Below are 23,239 nucleotides of genomic sequence, written 5' to 3' on the forward strand. Positions count from 1 at the left end.
ACCTGTTTCACCGCCTGTGAAGTGACTCCCCTGCAGGTGGGGAGCTGGTGGCTTGAACCGGGATTCTTATTTTGGTCCTTGGGCTTTGTGCCACTTGCGCTTAAACCACTGTGCTACCGCCTGACTCCCCAAGAGGGCCTAACATTTTATCCACTGTGCCACCTCCCAGCCATATGAGATAAATCTTTGATTGAAAGTAATTAATTATAAAAGAAAGTAGATGAAATGATCATAAACATTATTTAAATGAATGTAACTACAATTTTGTAGGCTATAGAATAACAACTTAAAACAAGAGTTAGGTCCAGAGGACTGTGTAGTGATATACCCATTTGAGCACAGATGCTACCATGTGCAAGGACCCAGATTCAAACCTAGGTCCCCACTTGAATGGGGGGGTGGATGAAACCAAAGATGAAACCATGCTTAAGGTGTCTTTTTCTCTCCTTCCCTTTCTATCTCCCTGTCTTCTCCCAATTCTTTTCTGTCTTATTAAATAAAAGGAATAAAGAAAACAAGAATGATCAAAAGAGCTAGATTCATCATGCAGGCACCAAACCCTAGCAAAAGCCATGTTGGAAGTAAAATAATAATAATGATAAATTTAAAAATGAATTCCAGATAGCAAAACGAACGTTTAGACTTTGAGGATCATATGACATATGTTGTAAGCTGATCACTATAGCATGAAAGCTAATAATATGTACATATATTTTTAAAAAATAAGCTGGTTTTGACCTCTGGTGGTATTTGGTAGACACCTAAAATTTCATTGTCATCAAAATTGTCATTTGAAAATAAAAATTAGGTAAATTTAGCTTCCTTTTTTAGCAATACAGAAAGCTGTAGTAATGTGTTGTGCTGAGATGCTAAATGCTGTGAAAGTTGACTCACATCTGTTACAGCAGTTCACATGCTTGGCAAGATTACAGTGACTGTCTCTTGTAATAGCAAGGAAAACAATAGTCAATTGACTCACTTCATAGAACTGTTATCTTAGTTCCTATAGAATTATGTTCTCAGAGATTATCTATAAAAGAGATGCAACAGAGTCCTGCTATTCTTTAGTGTTAGTCATCATGGCTACTAGGAACATCATCTGAAAAAAACAGATGTCATGTAGCAACATAAATTGTGAAAACTACACATTTGACTCTGCATTTGGCCAAGATGAATTTTATTATTTAAGTATCAAGTTGTTCCACATGTACTTCTTTAAGAAAGACAAAAATGAAATTAGGAAAATTAGACCTATGTCATTAACCTTTTTAATGGATGATTCTTAGTATATGTGAAAATATCCCTTTAAATAGCAGTCTGTAATTTAATAGCTGTTTAAATCATCCTATTTTAAGTATGTATGGGAACATGTATAAGCTAAACTTCCCAGGCATAAATTGGCATCCTATAAACAAGGGTAATGAATTGTATATCTTACATATCCCTAGACAGTGGTCTCCTAATTTAATAAACTGTAAATTTCTAGGAAGATAAATTAAGATCTCTTCATGATTTTAATGACAATAAGTATTTTCTCCAATGACAGATTGATAGATTAGTCTTGTTTACATAATAATCTTTCTGAATTTATGCTTAATACAATTGGTTCTTCAGAGCTTCCTGTATTAAGAATAGACACATGTAGTAACAGAAATTTTGGAGGAAGAACTTCTGAATGTAATAACTTTCTAGATCTCCTGAAAGCTGACATAAAACTATTACATAACTTCTATTTACTATGTCCTACTAATTCCAGGCATTTATCATATATCATCTTTTTCATTCTTAAAATAATATTCTGATGTAGAGATTATTTTATCTATTGGGGATCTTTAGCTACACCAAAATTACAGAGTTTATATTAGTTCCTTTATTTGAAATATCCAGAGGGAAGTCAATCAAGTAAAATTTGAACAAGTGGTTCAACATAATACCCAAAGCTCTTCAATCTCTGCTGATTTCCACAATGATAATAGCCTAAGACATATAATGCTGCCACATCTTGACTTTTTTTTTTCTCATTAGTGAGTTAACAATGATTTAAAGCTAAGATTATAAGGGTATAGACCCACTGTGTACTCAACGCCAAAGCTTTGTGTCCTTCCTCTAGCCCCCATGTACTATCCACAGTTATTATAGTTTTGGAGGCAGTTTGGCTAATCCTTAAAAAAAAAGGGAGTCGGGCTGTAGCGCAGCGGGTTAAGCGCAGGTGGCGCAAAGCACAAGGTCCGGCGTAAGGATCCCGGTTCGAACCCCGGCTCCCCACCTGCAGGGGAGTCGCTTCACAGGCGGTGAAGCAGGTCTGCAGGTGTCTATCTTTCTCTCCTCCTCTCTGTCTTCCCCTCCTCTCTCCATTTCTCTCTGTCCTACCCAACAATGACAACAACAATAATAACTACAACAATAAAACAACAAGGGCAACAAAAGGGAATAAATAAAATAAATATTAAAAAAATTTTAAAAAAAGAATCTATCACTGTTGAATTATTCTCAGAAATCATTTTATCTTTATTTTCTGTGTAATGTGCCCATCCGGAAACAAGCCTTTATAAGACAGTTACAAAAAGGAATTTATCTTGTTTTCCCAACTATGAAAACCAAGATTCTTTTTTTATAATTTTTTATTTATAAAAGGAAACATTGACAAAACCGTAGGATAAGAGGGGAAAAACTTCACACAATTCCCACCACCAGAACTCTGTATCCTATCCCCTATACTGATGGCTTTCCTATTCTTTAACCCTCTAGGAGTATGGACCCAAGGTCATTGTGGGATGCAGAAGGTGGAAGGTCTGGCTTCTGTAATTGCTTCCCTGCTGAACATAGGTGTTGGCAGGTCGATCCATACTCCCAGCCTGCCTCTCTCTTTCCCTAGTAGGGTGGGTCTCTGGGGAAGCGGAGCTCCAGGACACATTGGTGGGGTTGTCTGTCCAGGGAAGTCTGGTTGGCATCATGCTAGCATCTGGAACGTGGTGGTTGACAAGAGAGTTAACATACAAAGCCAAACAAATTGTTAACCAGTCATGGACCTAAAGGCTGGAACAGTGAAGATGAAGAGTTAAGGGGTCCTCCATTTTATAGATAGCTAGTAGGCATATTTTAGTTAAATTCCAAAGGGCCTGTGGCTATACTAGTTTTTTTTTTCTTTCTTTCTTTTTTCTTTTTGCCCCTGAGCCTGAAATCTGATATGCCAAGGATCCAAGATTTTGTCTGGGGAGATGATGTCATGGCTGGCAGAAGGACCAGAAAGCTGGGTCAGGGAAGAGAGTAGCTCCCTAATATGAGAAAGAGGTATAAATATTATTGACTGTAAACCCCATTGATTCAATGTGATCTGGGGCCCATATTCAGCTTAGTAGCATGTGTGACCTCTGCATCCCTGTAGATCTGAGCTCATATTCTGTGGTCATGAGTAGGAACATTCCATGCTGCGCCAATATTAACCCATCTTTCTCAGGTGTAGCATAGAGTATGTTGTCCATCCTCCCTTTGGAGAATGGAACATTCTCTACCATTGTTGATCCAAGTTGAGGGCAAGGTCGTATGGGGGCCCACAGAGGGGCCTATATTTCCCCTAGTCCTGGAACCTGTGGGGTAGAGCTCACTTTCCTACATGCTTCTCTCAATTCATACCAAATGATATTGCATCTACGGATCCCAAACTAATCAATGCAACCAGTACCATCTCAGCATGCTTTACTTAAGACTGTGTCCAGAGACCTCAGGCATGGAATGCCAGCCCTTCACACTCATTACTCAAGTGAGACCCTTCTTTTCATGGTATTTTTTTTCCCTTTTATTTTAAAATGGAGACATTAACAAAACCGTAGGATAGGAGCAGTACAACTCCACACAGTTCCCACCACCAGATCTCTATATCCATCCCCTCCCCTGATAGCTTTCCAATTCTTTATCCCTCTGGGTTGCAGAAGGTGGAAGGTCTGGCTTCTGTAATTGCTTCCCCGCTAAACATGGGTGTTGACTGGGTTCAAACAAATTGTTGAACAGTTATGGGCCTAAAGGCTGGAATAGTGCAGATGAAGTGTTGGGGGGTACTAACTGCAGAGCATTGAGTGCTTTTGCTTTCAGGTATATACTTTGCCCTAGTTTATGGATACATGTGTGGAGGTCTAGCTTCGTGGGCGGGCGTGAACATATGCTCTATCTCAGGGGACCTGGTCTATATCTAGGTTTTGGGACTTTGTTAGGAAGTGAACCACCTGGAATGGAATTAGAGAATACTATGAAAGGAACGGTTTCACCTGAGTAATGAAGCTGAAATCATTCCACACCTGAAATCTCTGGACACAGTTTGAAGTGAAGCATGCTGGGGTGGCACTCCTTGCGTTGATTAGGTTGTGATCAGCAGATGGAATAATATTTGATGTGAATTGAGAGAAGCATGCAGGAAAGTGGGCCCCAGCCTAAGGTTCCAGGACTGGGGGAAATATAGGCTTTGTAGTGGAAATGTGAGTTTCCTGCTGTCTTAGGGTTCAAGAAGACAATGGATAGTTATTGTTACCATCACATTACTTGGTAATTGGGTTAACTTTGAAAAGTCCCTTTGTTAGGATTTGCTGTACAATACCCAACATCTTGTATATAGCTGTGCCACCGGTTGCTTCTGTTCTCCCTGGACTAGGCTTTTGAGAGAGTCCACATATCAAAGATTAAGCCTGTGTATTAAAAAGACTCAGTCTGTGTTTTAAAAAGTTCGAGACATACAATAAATTTTCCCCTCTCATATTAATTAAATAGTGATTTATATGACTACAGTTTAATAGGAGTGTACATATACACCATTCCCACCACCAAAAGACAGTGTCCTGATCCACTCACCCACCCCTGACCCCCACACCGCCGCCCCGGGGAGTCAAATGTCCACCCTCCCCCTCACCACAGGGTTTTTACTTTAGATTTAGTCAGATCCTGCTTTTAGTTTCCCTTTCTGTTCTTCTTTCTCAATTTCTGTTGATGAGTGAGATCATCCCATACTCATCTTTATCTTTCTTAGTTCACTTAACATAATTCCTTCTAGCTCCTTCCAAGATGGGTCAGAGAAGGTGGGTTCATTGTTAATAGCTGCATAGTATTCCATTATGTATATATGCTATAGCTTTCTCAGCCACTCATCTGTTGTTGGGCACCTAGGTTGCTTCCAGGTTTTAGCTATTATGAATTGTGCTGCTATGAACATAGGTGTACACATATCTTTTTGGTTGGGTGTTATAGAATCCTTGGGGTATATCCCCAGGAGAGGAATTACCAGGTCATATGGAAGGTCCATGTCTAGCCTTGTGAGAGGTCTCCAGACTGATCTCCAGAGAGGCTGGACCAGTTTACATTCCACCAGCAGTGCAGAAGGGTTCCTCTGTCTCCACAGCCTCTCCAGCACTTGTTGCTGCTGTCCTTTTTGATGTATGCCATTCTCACAAGAGTGAGGTGGTATCTCAGTGTTGTCTTTATTTGCATTTCTCTGACAATCAGTGACCTGGAGCAGTTTTTCATATGTTTGTTAGCCTTTTGGATCTCCTCTGAAGTAAATGTCTTGTTTATATCCTCTGTCCATTTTTGGATGGAGTCATTTGCTTTTTTGGTGCTAAGTTTGCTGAGTTCTTTGTATATTTTAGTGATTAGTCTCTTGTGTGATGTATGGCATGTGAAGATCTTCTCCCGTTCTGTGAGAGGTCTCTTTGTTGTGTGACAGTTTCTTTGTTTGTGCAGAAGCTTTTCCATTTTCATGTTTTTTTTCTGCTTTAGTCTTCCTTGCAATTGGGTTTGTTTCATCAAAGATGTCCTTGAGGTTTAGGTGGAAAAGTGTTCCACCAATGTTTTCCTCTAAGTATTTGATAGTTTCTGGTCTAACATACAGGTCCTTGATCCATTTGGAGTTGATTTTTGTTTCTGGTGAGATAAGGTGGTTCAATTTCATTCTTCTGCATGTTTCAAACCAGTTTTCCCAGCACCATTTATTGAAGAGAGCCTCCTTCTTCCATTTAATACTTTGGGCCCCCTTATCAAAGAATATATATCCATAGTTGTTGGGGGGTTCATTTCATGGTATTTTCTAATTCCATTCCTTGAGTTTCACTTCCTAACAAAGCCCCAAAACCTAGATACAGACCAGGTCCCGTAAGATAGAGCATATGTTCACATGTATCCATAAATTAGGTCAAAATATATACCTAAAAGCAAAAGTACACAATAGTCTGTAGTGAGTCAGTATCAAGTTTATAATGAAATACTGTCCACTGCTGAGCATGGGCGTTGATGGGTCGATCCATACCCCCAGCCTGTTTCTGTCTTTCCCTAGTGGGCCAGAGCACTGGAGCTGTGAGGGTCCAGGACACATTGGTGAGATCGATCATCTGCCCAGAGAAGTTGGGGTGGAGTCATGGTACCATCTACAGCCTGGTATCTGGAAGGGGGCATGACCTAAGTTGAGACAAGATGGTTAATGAACAGGAACCAGAAAGTAGGATCAGAGCAGATGAGATTAGGGATTTTAGGGTAAGAAGAAAGCTAGGGAAACCATTTTAGGCATGTTCCTGGGTGTATACAACTATGGTAGTTTTGCTTAAGTTTGGTAACTAACCTGAGGTTGGATGAGAATGTTGTCTGAGAGAATGGTGTCAGAGTGGAGCACCAGATTTGAAGAGTTGAGAGGTTGACTTAGGCTGGTATCTAAGGTTACAGTCCACAGTAGGATTTCAATAGCAGCATAATGCAGGGTGGCAGCACCAGGAGCCATTTGGTTAAAGTTGACAGGGTTGGTATGGCGGTAAGGAATCATAGAAAAGGAATTTCAGGCAGTATGGGCATATCCTAGAGGTACCAGGTCTGGGAGAAATGCAGGTTTTAAAGAGGATGCAAGGGGTTTCTTATAGTCTTAGAGAAAGTTAAAATATCAGTAATTAATTATTATAGCCAGGTTAGTTGAGGGGCTGATTATCTGCGTTATTATACTTTACTTCACTATGATCTAAACTCCTCTAGTGGTATCCGAACCTCCCTGTATTTTAAATACTGACAAGGTCAAAAGGTCCTGTCCTATCTGGCCTAAAGCTGTAGTTGATTTAGATGTTTGCAAAGCTTTATTTTCCAATACATTTTTAGAGATCCATAAGCCTCCCACCTGTTGTATTGCTATTGATAGGACTAAATAGTGATAAGACTAGATTTTCACATCTTCCCCACCACCAAAAGTCTGTGCCCTCCTTCCTCCCCCCTAGGTAACCAAAATAGTTTTCCCAGATTAAATATAGGTTGTGTTATTTTATGAATGTGTGTTCAGTTCTCTAAATTCCACATATGAGTGAGACTATCCTGTAGTTTTTCTTTACCTCCTTGCTTATTTCACTAAGCATAATATTCTCAAGTTTCATCCATTTTTATCCCAAAGGATGTAAAACCATCTTTTTTATTGCTGAGTAATATTCCATTGAGTATATGTTCCCTAAGTTTTTTAACCAATCATCTGTGGAGGGACCTTTTGCTTGCTTCCAAATTTTTGCTATTGTAGATAATGAGGCTATGAACATTGGGGTGCATATATCCCTTTGAATTAGTGATACTGATACTATCTCTTTTGGATAAATGCCTAGGAGTGGGATTGCTGGGCCATAAGGCATTTCCATCTGTATTTGCTTAAGGATTCTCCATACTGTTCTCCATAATGGTTGTACCATTTTACATTCCCACCAGCTGTGTATTAGTGTTCCTTTCTCACCACATCCTTCCCAACATTTATCTTCTCCTGTTTTGTTTATGAAGGCCATTCTTTCAGGTGTGAAGTGGTATCTCAGTGTGGTTTTAATTTGTATTTCTCTGGTGATGAGTGAATTAGAGCATTTCTGCGTATGTCTGTGGGCCAGGTGTATCTCTTCTTTGGAGAACTATCTATGCATATCCTCTGCCCACTTTTTTATTGGGTTGTTCTTTTTCTTTTTGTTCAACCGAATGAGTTCTATATAGATGTTTGATATCATTTGTCTGTCTGAAGTATGATGTGTGAATATGTTCTCCCATTTTCTGGGTTTCCTGTTTATCTTTATGGAGTTTTCTTTTGATGTATGGAAGCTTTTTAATTTGATATAGTCCCACTTGTTCAGTCTTGCTTTTTTTTCCTTTGCCCATGAGGTGAAGTCTCCAAATATGTCTTTAGTGTCAATGTTATGAAATGTTTCACTGATACATTCTTCTATGTATTTTATACTTTCAGGTCTGATATCCAGATCTTTGATCCATTTTGAGTTAATTTTGGTGTATGGTGTTAATTGGTGGTCTAGTTTCATTTTTCTACATGTGGCTTTCCAATTCTGACAACACCATTTGTTAAAGAGACTTTCTTTTCCCTAGTGGGCAGATTTGGCCCGTTTGTCATATATAAGGTATCTTATATGTATGGATTGAGTTCTAGGCTTTCTATCTTATTCCACTGGTCCATATGACCATTTTTGTTCCAGTACCACACTGTTTTGATTACTACTTCTTTATAGTATAACCTAAAGTCAGTATTGTGATGCCTCCATTTTTTCGTCTCTTTCCATAGGAATGTTTTTTCTATTCATGGTTTTTTAGAATTCCACACAAAGTTTTGAATAATCTGTTCGACTTCCTTGAAATATATCATTGGGATCTTAATCAGGATTGCATTGAATCTATAGATTACTTTTGGCAAAATTGCCTTTTTAATGATATTTATTCTCCCAATTGATGAACAGGGGATGTTCTTCCATTTCTTTGTGTCATCCTTTATTTCTTTGAACAGTGTCTTATAGTTTTCCTTCCAAAGATCCTTTACATCCTTTGTTAGATTTATTCCTAGATATTTGATCTTCTTGTGTTCAATTGTGAATGGTATTGCTTTTCCTTCATTTTCATTTCTTCTGACCTATCTTTTGCAAAAAGAAATGCCATGGATTTATGGGTATTTATTTTTGTAGCCTGCTACTTTACTGAATTTATTGATGATTTCCAGTAGTTTCTTGGCAGAGTTTCTGGGGTCTTCTCGGCATATCAACATATCATCTGTGAATACTGAGAATTTAACTACATCCTTTCCTATTTGTATTCCTTTGATGTCTCTTTCTTGTCTGATTTCTATGGCCAGGATTTCTAGAACTATGTTGAATAAAAATGGTGAGAGTGGACACCCTTGTCTAGTTCTTGATTTTAGGGGAAAAGCTTTTGATTTTTCCCCATTGATTATGACGTTATCTGTGGGTTTATCATATATAGCCTTTATTATGTTAAGGAATTTTCCTTCCACTCCCAGTTTCTCAAGAGCCTTTATCATATATAGGTGTTGCACCTTGTCGAATGCTTTTACTTCATAGATTGATAGAATCATGTGATTTTTATCTTTTGTTGATATACTGATTACGTTTATTGACTTAGGGATATTAAACCATCCCTGTTTCCCAGGGATGAATCCCACTTGATCTTGGTGGATTATTCTCTTAATATATTGTTGTATTCAATTAGCCAAGATTTTGTTGAGGGTCTTGGCATTGATATTCATCAGGGATATAGGTCTATAGTTTTGTTTTTTGGTGGGGTCCTTTCCTGCTTTGGGGATCAGCTGATGTTAGCCTCATAGAATGTATTTGGGAGTGTTTCCTCTTCTATTTTCTAGAAGAGTTTGAGGAGGATGGGTGTTAGTTTTTCTTTGAATGTTTTGTAAAATTCATTAGTATAGCCATCAGGACCCAGGCTTTTGTTCTTGGGTAGGCTTTTGATTACTGTTTCAATTTCTTTACTAGTGATTGGCCTGTTAAGTTTATCTACTTCCTCTTATGTCAAGGTTGGTAGTGGGTATGACTCTAGGAATGTGTCCATTTCTTCTAAGTTGTCAAATTTTGTTCCATACAGATATCCATAGTATTCTTGCATAATCTTTTGAATCTCTACCTCATCTGTTTTAATATCTCCTCTTTCATTTTTGAATGATTTTACCATAGCATTCTCTCTTTTTCTCTTGGTGAGTGTAGCTAGTGGCTTATCTATTTTATTTATCCTTTTAAAGAGCCAACTCTTGGTTTCATTAATTTTCTAATGGTCTTCTTGTTTTCTATTTCATTAATTTCTGCTCTGATTTTGACTATTTCTTGTCTCCTGCTGACTATTGGCTCTTTTAATTGCTCCACTCCTAGTTGATTGTTAGATGGTTTACTAGTGATTTCTCCTGTTTATTAATGTGGGCCTGTATTGCTATGAACTTCCCTCTCAGCACTGCTTTTGCTGCATCACATAGCGTCTGGTAACTGGTTTCTTCATTCACATTGGTATCAAGATAATTCTTAATTTCTTTTTTGATCTCTTCAATCACCCATTTATTGTTCAGCAGCATATGGTTTAGTCTCCATGCTTTGGGGAAATCTCTTTTCCTTTTTTGGTTGATTTGTATTTTCATGCCTGTGAAAGTCTTTATGCATAAATATTATGCTATCTCCCTTGCCCTGGTTTTTTCTTTGCTTGTTTTGTTTTTACAGCTTTATATAAATAGCCCTTATTGCTTATATGTAAATTATTTAAATGATAAGTGTGTAGAGCCATAATATTATAGAAGCATCTGTCAAGATGGACTTAAAGTCTTATATGAAATACATTTTATTGCTGGAATTTAAAAGATGCTATCACACCTATCAGGTGCTATTAATAAGAGATGTAATGTCATCCTACCTTATTTTCACATTCAGCAAGTACTTGAAAAGGATAATTATAATAATTGAAGATGGGCTTTTAAAGAAATGTTAAAGTCTATTAAATGATCTTTTTGTGTAATTTATAAGCCTCACACAGAAGGAGATATGTATACAGTGTTTATACTCAAGAAATTGTGGAGGCATATTTTGTAAAATAATATCAGGGTTTCCTGTGTTATATTATATACTTCTCTAAAATCCTAGGAAAGGGGAGTCAGGCAATAGTGCAGTGGGTTAAGCGCAGGTGTCACAAAGCACAGGGACTGGTCTAAGGATCCCAGTTCGAGCCCCCCGGCTCCCCACCTGAAGGGAGGTCACTTCACAAGTGGTGAAGCAGGTCTTCAGGTGTCTATCTTTCTCTCTCCCTCTCTGTCTTCCTCTCCTCTCTCCATTTCTCTCTGTCCTATTCAACAACAATAACTACAATAATAAAACATTAAGTGCAACAAAAAGGAATATGTAAATAAATAAATATTTAAATTCTAGGAAAGATTTTTTTTTCATTTGAAAATTACTCTTCTGCTTAAACAGAATGTTATGTGGTTTCAAAATCCAGAGACATTTTTTCTAAAATAGATCAATACATATCTTGCAAAAGAAATAATGCATGTGAAAGTTGATACATGTAATAGTGAAGTAAATATTGATTGAAATAATTAGTTTATCCACTAATTCCCCAATAGAAAAATAAAAGAAAAAAAATTAATGGTTTCCAACTATTGGGCTCTCAGCAAAATTATGATTCATGTGTATAGAAAAGCACAGGGAAAAATACACATGACTTTTTGGACAGACAATCTGTGAGAAATTATCTAATAAATTTGCTGTTTATAAAATGCATCGGTCATTTATAAACTTTTATTTAGGAAAAGTGAAAGCATAGGCACAGAGGAACACCTGGTAAAAAGGCAATATGGCCTGGAAGCTGAACTCTTTTATGCACTTATAGGTCTGCCCCCCTCCCCTTTCCTTCCTGCCCCCCCTTTTGTGCCTTCAAGGTTATTGATGGGGCTTGGTGCTTGCACTACGAATCCACTGCTCACGGAAACCATTGTTCTAATTTTGTTGCCCTTGTTGTTATCGTCATTATTGTTGTTGAGATTGCTTTTGTTGTTGTATATGTCAGAGAGAAATGGAGGGGGGGGGAGAGAAAGAGATAGACACCTACAGACCTGCTTCACCACCTCTGAAGCGACCACCCTGCAGGTGGGCAGCAGGGGGCTTGAACTGGGATCCTGACGCCTGTCCTTGCCCTTGGCATCATGTGCGCTTAACCCACTGCAGTACCACCCCACCCCCTTCCTTTCTTTCTTTGTTTCGTTCTCCTTCTGTTTTTTTTTTAGCAATTCATAAAATGCACTTGAAATAGAGAATATCATGACTATATATATATATGACTATATATATGTATATATATGTTTCATATATATATATGAAACTGGACAAATACACAGCAATAATAGTTCATGAGCACTATGTCCATTTTGTACAAAAATAGGGATGATTAAGACCGTTTCTCTCTGTTTTTTGACATGTAGATGTATCTTCTGTAAACAGGCTCCACAAAATATTTGTCTTTTTCTTAATTAAGGGGATTAATGGTTTACAGTAAATATAGTTGTTGGTACATGTGCAAATTTCAGTTGTCTGCAAAACACTCTCACCCCCAGCCTAGGTCTTCCTCTACCATCTTGCACCAGGAGCTAAAAGCCCTCTGCCTTCCAGAGTCCTTTACCTGGATGCAATAGTCCAAACTCACTCCAACTTTGGCTTTGTGTTTCCCTTTCTGTTCTTTTTTTTTTTTTTAATATTTTATTTTTATTTATTTATTCCCTTTTGTTGCCCTTGTTGTTTTATTGTTGTAGTTATTATTGTTGTTGTCGTTGTTGGATAGGATAGAGAGAAATGGAGAGAGGAGGGGAAGACAGAGAGGAGGAGAGAAAGATAGACACCTGCAGACCTGTGAAGCGACTCCCCTGCAGGTGGGGAGCCGGGGTTCGAACCGGGATCCTTATGCCAGTCCTTGTGCTTTGCGCCACCTGCGCTTAACCCGCTGCGCTACAGCCCGACTCCCTCCCTTTCTGTTCTTATATCTTAACTTCTGAACCATGAGTGAGGTTAGCCTATACTTATCCTTCAATTTCTGGCCTGTCTCACATATCATGATTCCTTCAAGCTCCATCTAAGATGAGGTGGAAAAGATGGATTTATCTTTCTTAATAGCTGATTAGTATTCCATTGTGTATATATACCACACTTTTCTTAGTCACTTATCTGTTGTTAAATACCTAGGTTGTGTCCAGGTTTTGACTATTACAAGTTATGCTGAAAATAGATATATACAGATCTCTTTGGATGAGTGTGTTTGGTTCCTCAGGATATATCTGCAGGACAGGAATTGCAGGTTCTTCTAAACTTCTGAGAGTTATCCCGACTGTTCTCCACAGGAGTTGAATTTACAATCCCACCAGAAGTGAAGGAGGGTTCCTTTGCCCCCACAATCTCTCCAGAATTTGTTTTTACTATTCTTTCTGCTGTATGACTTTCTCACAGGAGTGAAATGGTATCTCATTGTTGTCTTTATTTGCATTTCTCTGATAATCAATGACTTGGAGCATTTTTCATATGTCTGTTGGCCTTTTGGATCTCTTTGATGAATATTCTGTTCATATACTCTTATTTTATTTATTTATTTTTTTATTTACAAAAAGGAACCATTGACTATACCATAGGATAAGAGGGGTACAGCTCCACACAGTTCCCACCACCAGATCTCTATATTCCATCCCCTCCACAGATAGCTTTCCTATTCTTTAGGAGTATGGACCCAAGGTCATTGTGGGATGCAGAAGGTGGAAGGTCTGGCTTCTGTAATTGCTTCCCTGCTGAACATGGGCTTTGGCAGGTCGATCCATACTCCCAGCCTGCCTCTGTCTTTACCTAGTAGGGTGTGGCTCTGGGGAAGCGGAGCTCCAGGACACATTGGTGTGGTTGTCTGTCCAGGGAAGGCTGGTTGACATCATGCTAGCATCTGGAAACTGGTGGCTGAAAAGAGAATTAACATACAAAACCAAACAAATTGTTAACCAATCATGGACCTAAAGGCTGGAATAGTGAAGATGAAGAGTTGGGGGGGGGTCTCCGTTCTGTAGATAGCTAGTAGGCATATTTTAGTTATATTCCAAAGGGCCTGTGGCTATACTAGTTTGTTTGTTTTTTTTTTTTTTGCCTGAGCCTGAAATCTGATAGGCAGGTGGATCCTAATTATTGTCTGGGGAGATGATGTCATGGTTGTAAGAAGTACCAGAAAGATAGATCAGGGAAGAGACTAGCTCTCAAATATAGGAAAGGTTTATAAATAATTGTTGATTGTAAACCCCATCCATTTTATGTTACCTGGGGCCCATATTCAGTTTAGGAGCCTATGTGACTTCTACATCCCTGTAGATCTGAGCTCACATTCTGTGGTCATAAGTAGGAACGTTCCAAGCTGACCCAATATGAGGACCCATTTTCCTCAGGTGTAGTATAGAGTATGTTGTCCAGCCTCCCTTCAGAGGATGGAACATTCTCTACCATTGTTGATCCAAGTTGAGGACAAGGTCCTATGGGGGCCCACAAAGGGGTCTATTGTGTTGTTCCTGATAGAAATGACTGGTAGCAATGGAGAAAGGGATTCATTTGAGGACTAGGCCCATTATGTCTGTTTGGAAATCTCAGGACTCCCGATTAGGGCCCCGGCTGATGTGGTGGCCTGATAGTGACTAAAGAGTCATCGTTAAAATATGCCAGTCTCTTGCCCTTATTCAGCTTTTGCAATCCTTGCTTTGATGAGGTTAGCTTTGGAGTGAGTGAGAGAACTGTAATAGGAAGTAGGTGAGGAAGGTATCTAAGTCTGAGTAGACACTATTTCATTATGAACTTGATACTGACTCTGTTGGTATGCTTCTAGTTCTGCTTCTGGGATTCCTTCTGTTACATTGCTTGATGTTGTGGTCTATTTACATGGTCATTCTGTTACATTGGTTTGGTCTCATTCCCCCTGCTTCCGGGAGATTTTAGTTTAGTCCTTGCTAGTTTGCGTTTCTTCCTTCTCCCCTCCCCCTCTCATACATACTTCCTTGGTTCCTGTCTCTTCCGCTGAATGAGAGAGAAGCAGGACAGAATTGGGTTGTGATTATATTAGATTAGTTTTTTGAACCGTGCACTCGTGAATAAAGAAATACTGCTTCTCTGCTCAGCCATGTGTCCCTGGTCTTCTGTCTCCCACCGCGAAGCTAGCCCGGCATACTGGCGCCCTGAACTTTGACTGACATGACTCACTACAGACTATTGTGTATTTTTGCTTTCAGGTATATATTTTGCCCTAATTTATAGATACATGTGAACATATACTCTATCTTATGGAACTTGGTCTATATCAAGGTTTTGGGACTTTGTTAGGAAGTGAACCTCCCGGAATGGAATTAGAGAATACTATGAAAGGAAAGGTTTCACCTGAGTAATGAGAGTGAGGGGCTGGCATTCCATGCCTGATGTCTCTGGACACAGTCTGAAATGAATCATGCTGAGATGGTAATTGTTGCGTTGATTAGGTTGGGATCAGTGAATGTAATATCATTTGGTATGAATTGAGAGAAGCATGCAGGAAAGTGAGCACCATTTTAGAGGTTCCAGCACTGAGGGAAATATAGGCTCTATAGAGGAAGCTGGAGATTCCGGCTGTCTTAGGGTTTAAGAAGACAATAGATAGTTATTGCTATAATCACATTACTTGGCAATTGGGTTAACTTTGTAATATCCCTTTGTTAGTATTTGCTGTATCATACACAACATCACCATAATTTATGTCCTTTGACATTATTTGTACATAGCTGTGCCACCGGTTGCTTCTGTCTCCTCGTTTTTAAATGGGGTCATTTTGTTGTTGTTGTTCCTTCTAAGTTTGTTTAGCTCTTTATATATTTTGATTATTAGCCTTTTGTCTGATGTGTGGTATGTTAAGATCTCCTATTCTGTCAGGGGTCTCTTTGGGTGGTGGTTTCTTTTCTCTGCAGAAGCTTTTCAACTTGATGTAGTCCCACTGGTTTATTTTTTATTTTGTATTTCTTTTAGTTGGACTTGGGTCATTGAAGATACCTATAAAACTTAGTTGGAAAAGAGCTCTGCCAATAGTTTCTTCTAAGTATTTGATAGTTTCTGGTTTAACGTCCAAGTCCTTCACCTATTGGAGTTATCTTATGTAGTTGTTCAGTTTCATTGTTTTGCGTGTTCCAACCCATTTTTCCAAGCATCATTTGTTGAAGAGATTCTCTTTTCTTCATTTAATAGTTGGGGGGCCTTTGTCAACAATTAGATGTCCATAGACATGGGTGCTAATTTCTGGACTCTCAATTCCATTCCATTGGTTAGTGTGTCTATTTTTTATTCCAGTACCAGGGAAACTTCCCTTAAGGGACACCAAGTTTTGACTTCCTCAGGTATTCTCCAAATTCTCTTCATTCACAGTGACATGGGCAGAAACAAAGGTTCCTGGTCACAGAAGTCCTAGATCTCCTTTAAACTGGTTTTCATAGGCCTATCCTCACCTTCCCTTAATAAACCTTAATTGCAATAGTCTTTGTTAAAAAGTAAGAAATCTAGGCTTAGGCCACCTAAATATATATCTCTAAATTTCTCCAAATTTTTTTTTAAAAAATTTATTAGTGATTTAATGATGATTTACAAAATTGTGGGATAAGAGGGGTACAATTCCATATAGTTCCCATCACCAGATTGTCATATTCCCTTTCCTCCCCCATTAGAAGTTTCCCTATTCTTTATCCCTCTAGGAATATGAACCAAGAATATTTATGGGTTGCAGAAGGTGGAAGGTCTGGCTTTTTTAATTGCTGGACCTGGGCATTGACAGGTCGAGCCATACTCCCATCACATTTCTGTTTTTCTCTAGTGGAGTAGGACTCTGGGGAGGTGGAGTTTTAGGACATATTGGTGAGGTTGTCTGCCCAGGGAAGTCAGATTGGCCTCATGGTAGCATTTGCCACTTGGTGGCTGAAAAGCATTAAGATGTAAAGCAGAACAAGTTGTTTAATAATCAGGAACCTAAAGGTAAGAGTATAAAAGGTGAAACTTGGGGTCTTCATTATGGAAGAAGCTAGCAAGTCTATTTTTGGTATATTCAAAGAGTCCCATGACCTTACTAATTTTTTGCCTGTGGCTGACAGCTGACATGCAGGTGGGCTAGGTGTATTGTCTGGGAAGATGGTGTTAGAGTTGTGAATAGGACTAGAAAGCTGAACCAGGGGAAAGATCCCAAATATGAGAAAAGTATATAAATACCATTAACTGTAATCCCTGTCTATCTGACCTAGTGCCCATATCTATTCATATTTAGCACAGGAACCTGTATAACCTCTACATCCCTGTCAGTCTGACCTCATATTCCATGCTCACAGCTAGGAACATTCTAGGCTGCATTCGTTTCAGGAACAGTCTTTCTCAAATGGCAGAGTGTGTTGAGCCAGCCTCCCTTTGGAGAGTGGGACATTTTCTACCACTGTTGTTTACATTGAGGGCAAGGTCCTGTAGAGGCCCACAAGAGGGCTTATGGTGTTGTTCCTGATGGAGATGATTATTGATGGTGGAGAGAGGAATCTGTTGGAAGTCTAACAATGTGTTCATATTAACTAGCAAAAATAATTAAGCTATAATCTTTAATTCTATAATAAGAATAAATATAAAGTTTAGATTATGCAATCTACTGGGGAAGTCTGTTGTGAATATTTAACGTTTGCACTCAAATATGGCTGATCCTTCACCTGAAAACTTTATGAACTCTAAATGTAGATAAAATATTTCATTTGAGCCCATGTCCAGCTGAGAAGCAATTACAGAAGCCAGAACTTCCACCTCTTGCACCCCATAGAAATGTTGGTCCATACTCCCAGAGGGGGAGAAATGTTAGGGGAAGGTGACCAGAGGGCTCTGAAATTCAATTCCACCCAGACTCAGAGAGAGAAGAGGAAAAAAGGAAGGAAGAAATCTCATAAGTAGTAATAGGTATTAAGTGTGACTTAGAAGAGATGGCAGGAGTATAAGAAAAAAAATAACCAAGAAAATATATGTAAATATAAATAGTTATAGAAATAATAGCCAGTCCATATCTATAACCTTGAGAAAACTATTGCAGTTTCCAATGGAAGTAATGGGGACACAGAACTCTGTTGGTGAGAATGCTGTGGAATTGCACCCCTGTTCTCTTATAATTTTGTAAATCAATACTAAATTACTAGTAGAAATGTAAAAAATATATTTCAGTTGAAAATTTACTTCAGAATTAAGGTCTCCATGAATGTGAAATAGGTATCATCTTTTAAAGACAGGATGACAAAATGTAAAATATCATTATAATTTTTAATTCATGTTGCAATAATACTCTTTTATTTATATTTTGTTGAAGAAAATAATTATTCAGATTGATTTTTATCTTTTTGTTGTTGCTTTTCAAAATAATTAATTAATAATGTACCAATAAATTAAAGTGTACTATAGCTTGCATTACATTTTTTAAAAGACCTATTCACTTATTTATGAGACAGGAAGAGGAAGAGAAAGAAAAGCAGATCATCGCTTTGGCATATTTTGAAAATACTGAGAATCAAACTTGGGTCTTCAAACTTAAGAGCCCAACACCTTATCCACTATGCCACCACTCACCCATGCATTACATTTCTTTTGGATAATTCTGGCTTAAGAGTTTTTTCTAAGACACCATCAAATTGCATTAGATTCACAAAACTGCAATGTGCATCAGCCACTTAATCTTACAAAAATCATAAAACCATAATTGCTCTTTCCCCTCTGGCATGATCATTAGTGATGCTATTGTTAACTATCTCAATTTTTAAACCTACCACTGAGCCTAATAACTAATTGCATATCATTTACTTCTTTAGGTCATAATAATTGTAATCTGTTATTTGTTATTACAGAAAAAAGATTCTTAGAAAATTTTTGCTGACTGCATTTATGAGATACTATGATAGTAGGAAAGCATATGTTGAGCAATTTAAAGTATTTAAATGAAAATGTTTTGGGTAGGGTTAGATAGCATAATGGTTTTGCAAAGAGATTCTCATGCTTAAGGCTCCAGAAGTCCCAGATTCAATCTTCATCACCACCATAAACCAGAGTTGATAAGTGCTCTGGTTAAAAATAAATAAATAAGTAAATAAAAATAAATAAAAATTTCTAGTGAATTTTTTTGTGTCTGCTTTCAAATGAGATGCATTATTTTCATTTTTTAAAAAATTCTCATCTCAGCAAAAGCAGGCTAAATGTATGTTTTTGTTCTTGTAACTGGCAGTGTATGCAACTATCATCATGATTTTGTCTAACTGTTCATTTTTTAAATTGCTTTAGGAGGTGATTTCCTTAGCTTTCTGAGAAAGAAGAAAGATGACATAAAGCCGAAACAATTGGTCAAATTTTCATTAGATATTGCTTCTGGTATGACATATCTTGAAAGTAAAAACTGCATACACAGGTAAGTGGAACTTTTTAAGCATTTTCCATTTAAAATTTTTGTCAATATTTCCTTTCTATAAATTAAAGAGAGAGAGAGAGAGAGAGAATACTAGAAAGGTAATTTATTGATTATTTGCAAGCTGGAGAAATTGCTCAATCTATTAGAACACAGAACCAGAATATCTGATGGTCCAGAAGCCACAGATTTAATTCCTGACACCACTTTGTGCCCGAGTTGAACTTCTCTGTCTCTCATAATTGAAGAAAAGTTTATATTTGCTACAGTGCAGCGATATTGCTTTCACAACATTTGTACATTTTCTTGTTGTTTTTTGTTTTGTGTGAAAACGTTCTTTGATATCTGTTTAGATAGTTTACAGAAACATCTGTTTTTTCCCCTGAAGTAAGTTAAGAAGTAGCTTCTTCCTAGTTTGAATTTTATTATTATTATTTTTAAATTATTTATTTATTCTTTTTGTTGCCCTTGTTTTTTTTATTGTTGTAGTTATTATTGATGTCATTGTTGTTGAATAGGACAGAGAGAAATGGAGAGAGGAGGGGAAGACAGAGAGGGGGAGAGAAAGACAGACACCAGCAGACCTGCTTCATCGCCTGTGAAGTGACTCCCCTGCAGGTGGGGAGCCGGGGTCTCGAACCGGGATCCTTCCGCTTGTCCTTGTACTTAGTGCCACCTGCGCTTAACCCGCTGTGCTACCGCCCGACTCCCTAAATATTTATTTTATTTATTTATTCCCTTTTGTTGCCCTTGTTGTTTTATTGTTGTAGTTATTATTGTTGTTGTCGTTGTTGGATAGGACAGAGAGAAATGGAGAGAGGAGGGGAAGACAGAGAGGAGGAGAGAAAGATAGACACCTGCAGACCTGCTTCACCGCCTGTGAAGCGACTCCCCTGCAGGTGGGGAGCCAGGGTTCGAACCGGGATCCTTATGCTGGTCCTTGTGCTTTGCGCCACCTGCGCTTAACCCGCTGCGCTACAGCCCGACGAATTTTATTATTAAAGTCATGAAAAGCAGTGATATTAGATGTCACAAGTTAGTCATCTAAGTAGCTAATCTTATAAGCAACGTTATTTCATGAATATCCTAGTCTACTTTTTCAACACATTATTTGTATAGTCATGGAATAATGACATAATAGTAGAGCAACAGTTTATTATAGTAATTAGATCAAGAATAAAAAAACTTCAGTGTAATAATTATTTAAAAGGAAACTTTAGAAAAGCTTATCTAAAGATTTCTGATTTAGTCTTAATTTTTTAGATTGTAGTTTTAGTTACTTGTAACTTAGTGTTCTTTATCATTATAACTTAATATTCTTTTGCAGAACTGATGTAAGTTCTAGATAATTATAGTTTTGTTTATATAAGCAAAATGGCATGAGGAATTGATGAAGTGTTTGCTAAAATCAATACTGCTTAATGTGGAACAGAGTTTATTGTCAAATTGAACTTTTATGAACTTTATCTCAGTTGGTTTAGTTATTGAGACACATTTTTCCCAGATATGTTTCATTGTGTAGCTTTTTGAGTTAGCCTTCGGTGAGTTCTTATAGTTTCAGCAGAATAAGCTAACCTCTCCTGAAATATAGATTTATTTGACCTCAATAGAAATGTTTTACTTGAATTTCCTCCCCCAAATTGCTTGCTGTTCAGTTTTATTCAGGAACTAAAATTACACCATACATTTCAAATGTGGTTCAATAATTGCAGCTATTAATTTTTATTCTTTATTATTAATGATTTAATAATGATTGATAAGATCGTGGGATAAGAGGGGTTCATTCCATACAATTCCATATCCTATCCCCTCCATTGGAAGATTCCCTATTCTTTATCCCTCTGGGAGTATGGGCCAAAAATCTTTATGGGGTGCAGAAGGTGGTAGGTCTGGCTTCTGTAATTGCTTCTGTGTTGGACATGGGTATTGACAGGTTGATCTATACCCCCTGCCTGTTTTTATCTTTTCTAGTGGGATACGGCTCTGTGGAGGTAGGGTTCTAGGACGCATTGGTGAGGTCGTCTGTCCAGGGTAGTCAGATGGCTGAAAAGCATCGAGATATAAAGCAGAACAAATTCTTTAATAATCAGGAACCTAAAGATAAGAATATAGCAGATGAGATTTGGGGTTTTCATGTTAGAAGAAGCTAGGAAGCCTATTTTATGTATATTCCTAGGGGCCTATGTCTTTACTAAACATGCAAGTAGGCTAAAAATATTGTTTGAGAAGATGATGTCAGAGTTGGAAATAGGACTGGAAAGCTAGACCCGGGCAGAGAGTAGCTCCCAAATATGGGAGAAGTATATAAACATCGCTAAGTGTAAACTCCAATGATCTGGCCTAGACCCATGGCTATTCATATTTAGCGCAGGAGCCTGTATAACCTCCAACTGCTGATTTTTTGAATACATTGCAATAGTAGAACTGTATTTCTGACAACTATAGTAAATAGAACAAAGTCATTGCTATTGTATTTTTAACACACACACATCAATCACATTGTAATAGATTTTAACTTTTAAAAGACATTTGATTTTGGTTAAGAATGTATGGTCACTGGGAGTTGGGCGGTAGCACAGTGGGTTAAGTGCAAGTCGCACAAAGCGCAAGCACTGACTTAAGGATGCTGCTTCGGGCCCCTGGCTCCCCACCTGCAGGGAAGTCACCTCACAGGTGGTGAAGCAGGTCTGCAGATGTCTATGTTTCTCTCCCCACTTGTTGTTTTCACCGGGCTGGCTTCATAGGCAGGTAACACGACCAGGGACTCATGGCTGGGTTCTTCTTCTAGCATTTGCCCATGGCTGGGCTGTACGCAGTATCTCTTTATTCATGCAGGACGCAGCGCAATCTATACCAAGCTAAGCTAAAACTAAACTAAAAACTACAATCTTGTCCTTATAAATATACTAGCCCAGTAGGGTGGGAACAGGATGCGACGCAGAGAGGGTGGAGAGAAAAGTGACTGGTGAAAATCAGGGTATGACAAGGAGAGGGGGCAGAGCAGGCAAGAATTCTATCACTGAACCACCAATGCCCTGGAGGGAAGGTGGTGCTTGTTAACAGAGGTTCTTCTTCTAGCGTTTGCCCTTCTTCCATAGCCAGTCAACAGCGTCAGGTTGAGCCTGATGTAAAGTTTCGAGACCTCCTTTGAATCTGGAGAGGTGGCAGTCGTTGACTATGTGGGTCATAGTCTGTCTGTAGCCGCAGGGGCAGTTCAGGTCGTCTCTGGCTCCCCAGCGGTGGAACATAGCGGCGCACCGGCCATGGCCTGTTCGATAGCGATTGAGGAGGGCCCAATCATGACATGCTAGGTCAAAGCCGGGTTGACGCTTGCAGGGGTCTGTGATGAGGTGTTTGTTCTTTACCTCAGCTGACTGCCAACTCTGTTTCCAAGAGTCTGGAACAGAGAAGTTCAGTGTAGGCATAGGGGACCAGATTGGGTGACGAGACGTCAAGCGTTGGACAGGGTGGGCGAAGATATCCGCGTATATTGGCAGGTCAGGTCGAGCGTAGATGTGGGAAATGAACTTAGATGATGCCGCATCCCGACGAATATCTGGTGGGGCGATGTTGCTAAGAACTGGCAGCCATGGAACCGGGGTGGAACGGATGGTTCCAGAAATTATCCTCATGGAGGAATATAATTTGGAATCGACCAAGTGGACATGGGGGCTACGGAACCATACTGGGGCACAGAGGTTATGTTAACAGAGGTTATGTAAACAGAATGCAGGGGGGATTAAACCAAATGAAACAGAAAAGGTTTTTAGAAGTAGAATTAGAAACATACCAACACCCACTCTGTCTTCCCCTCCTCTCTCCATTTCTCTCTCTCCTATCTAACAACAACGACATTAATAAATATAACAACAAGCAACAAGGGCAACAAAAGAGAAAAATAAATAAAATTTTTAAAAGAATGTATGGTCACTAATATCTTTAGAACAAAATGTTTTTATTAACAATAACAAGGCTTACTATTTATTAGAGA

At 38.5% G+C, this 23,239-nt stretch overlaps 1 protein-coding gene across 5 annotated transcripts in view; it reads left to right on the forward strand.

Moving 5' to 3' along the window:
- FER (FER tyrosine kinase) overlaps positions 1-23,239 on the forward strand; it is a 351,355-nt gene that overhangs the window by 244,711 nt on the left and 83,405 nt on the right. For all 5 annotated transcript variants that reach the window (XM_060201250.1, XM_060201251.1, XM_060201249.1 and 2 more), the window contains one exon: positions 19,128-19,251. In XM_060201250.1, the coding sequence (XP_060057233.1) occupies positions 19,128-19,251 (124 nt within the window). The remainder of the gene's footprint in view (positions 1-19,127; positions 19,252-23,239) is intronic.

Source organism: Erinaceus europaeus, chromosome 11 (genome assembly GCF_950295315.1).
Source record: "Erinaceus europaeus chromosome 11, mEriEur2.1, whole genome shotgun sequence".
Taxonomy (NCBI): domain Eukaryota; kingdom Metazoa; phylum Chordata; class Mammalia; order Eulipotyphla; family Erinaceidae; genus Erinaceus; species Erinaceus europaeus.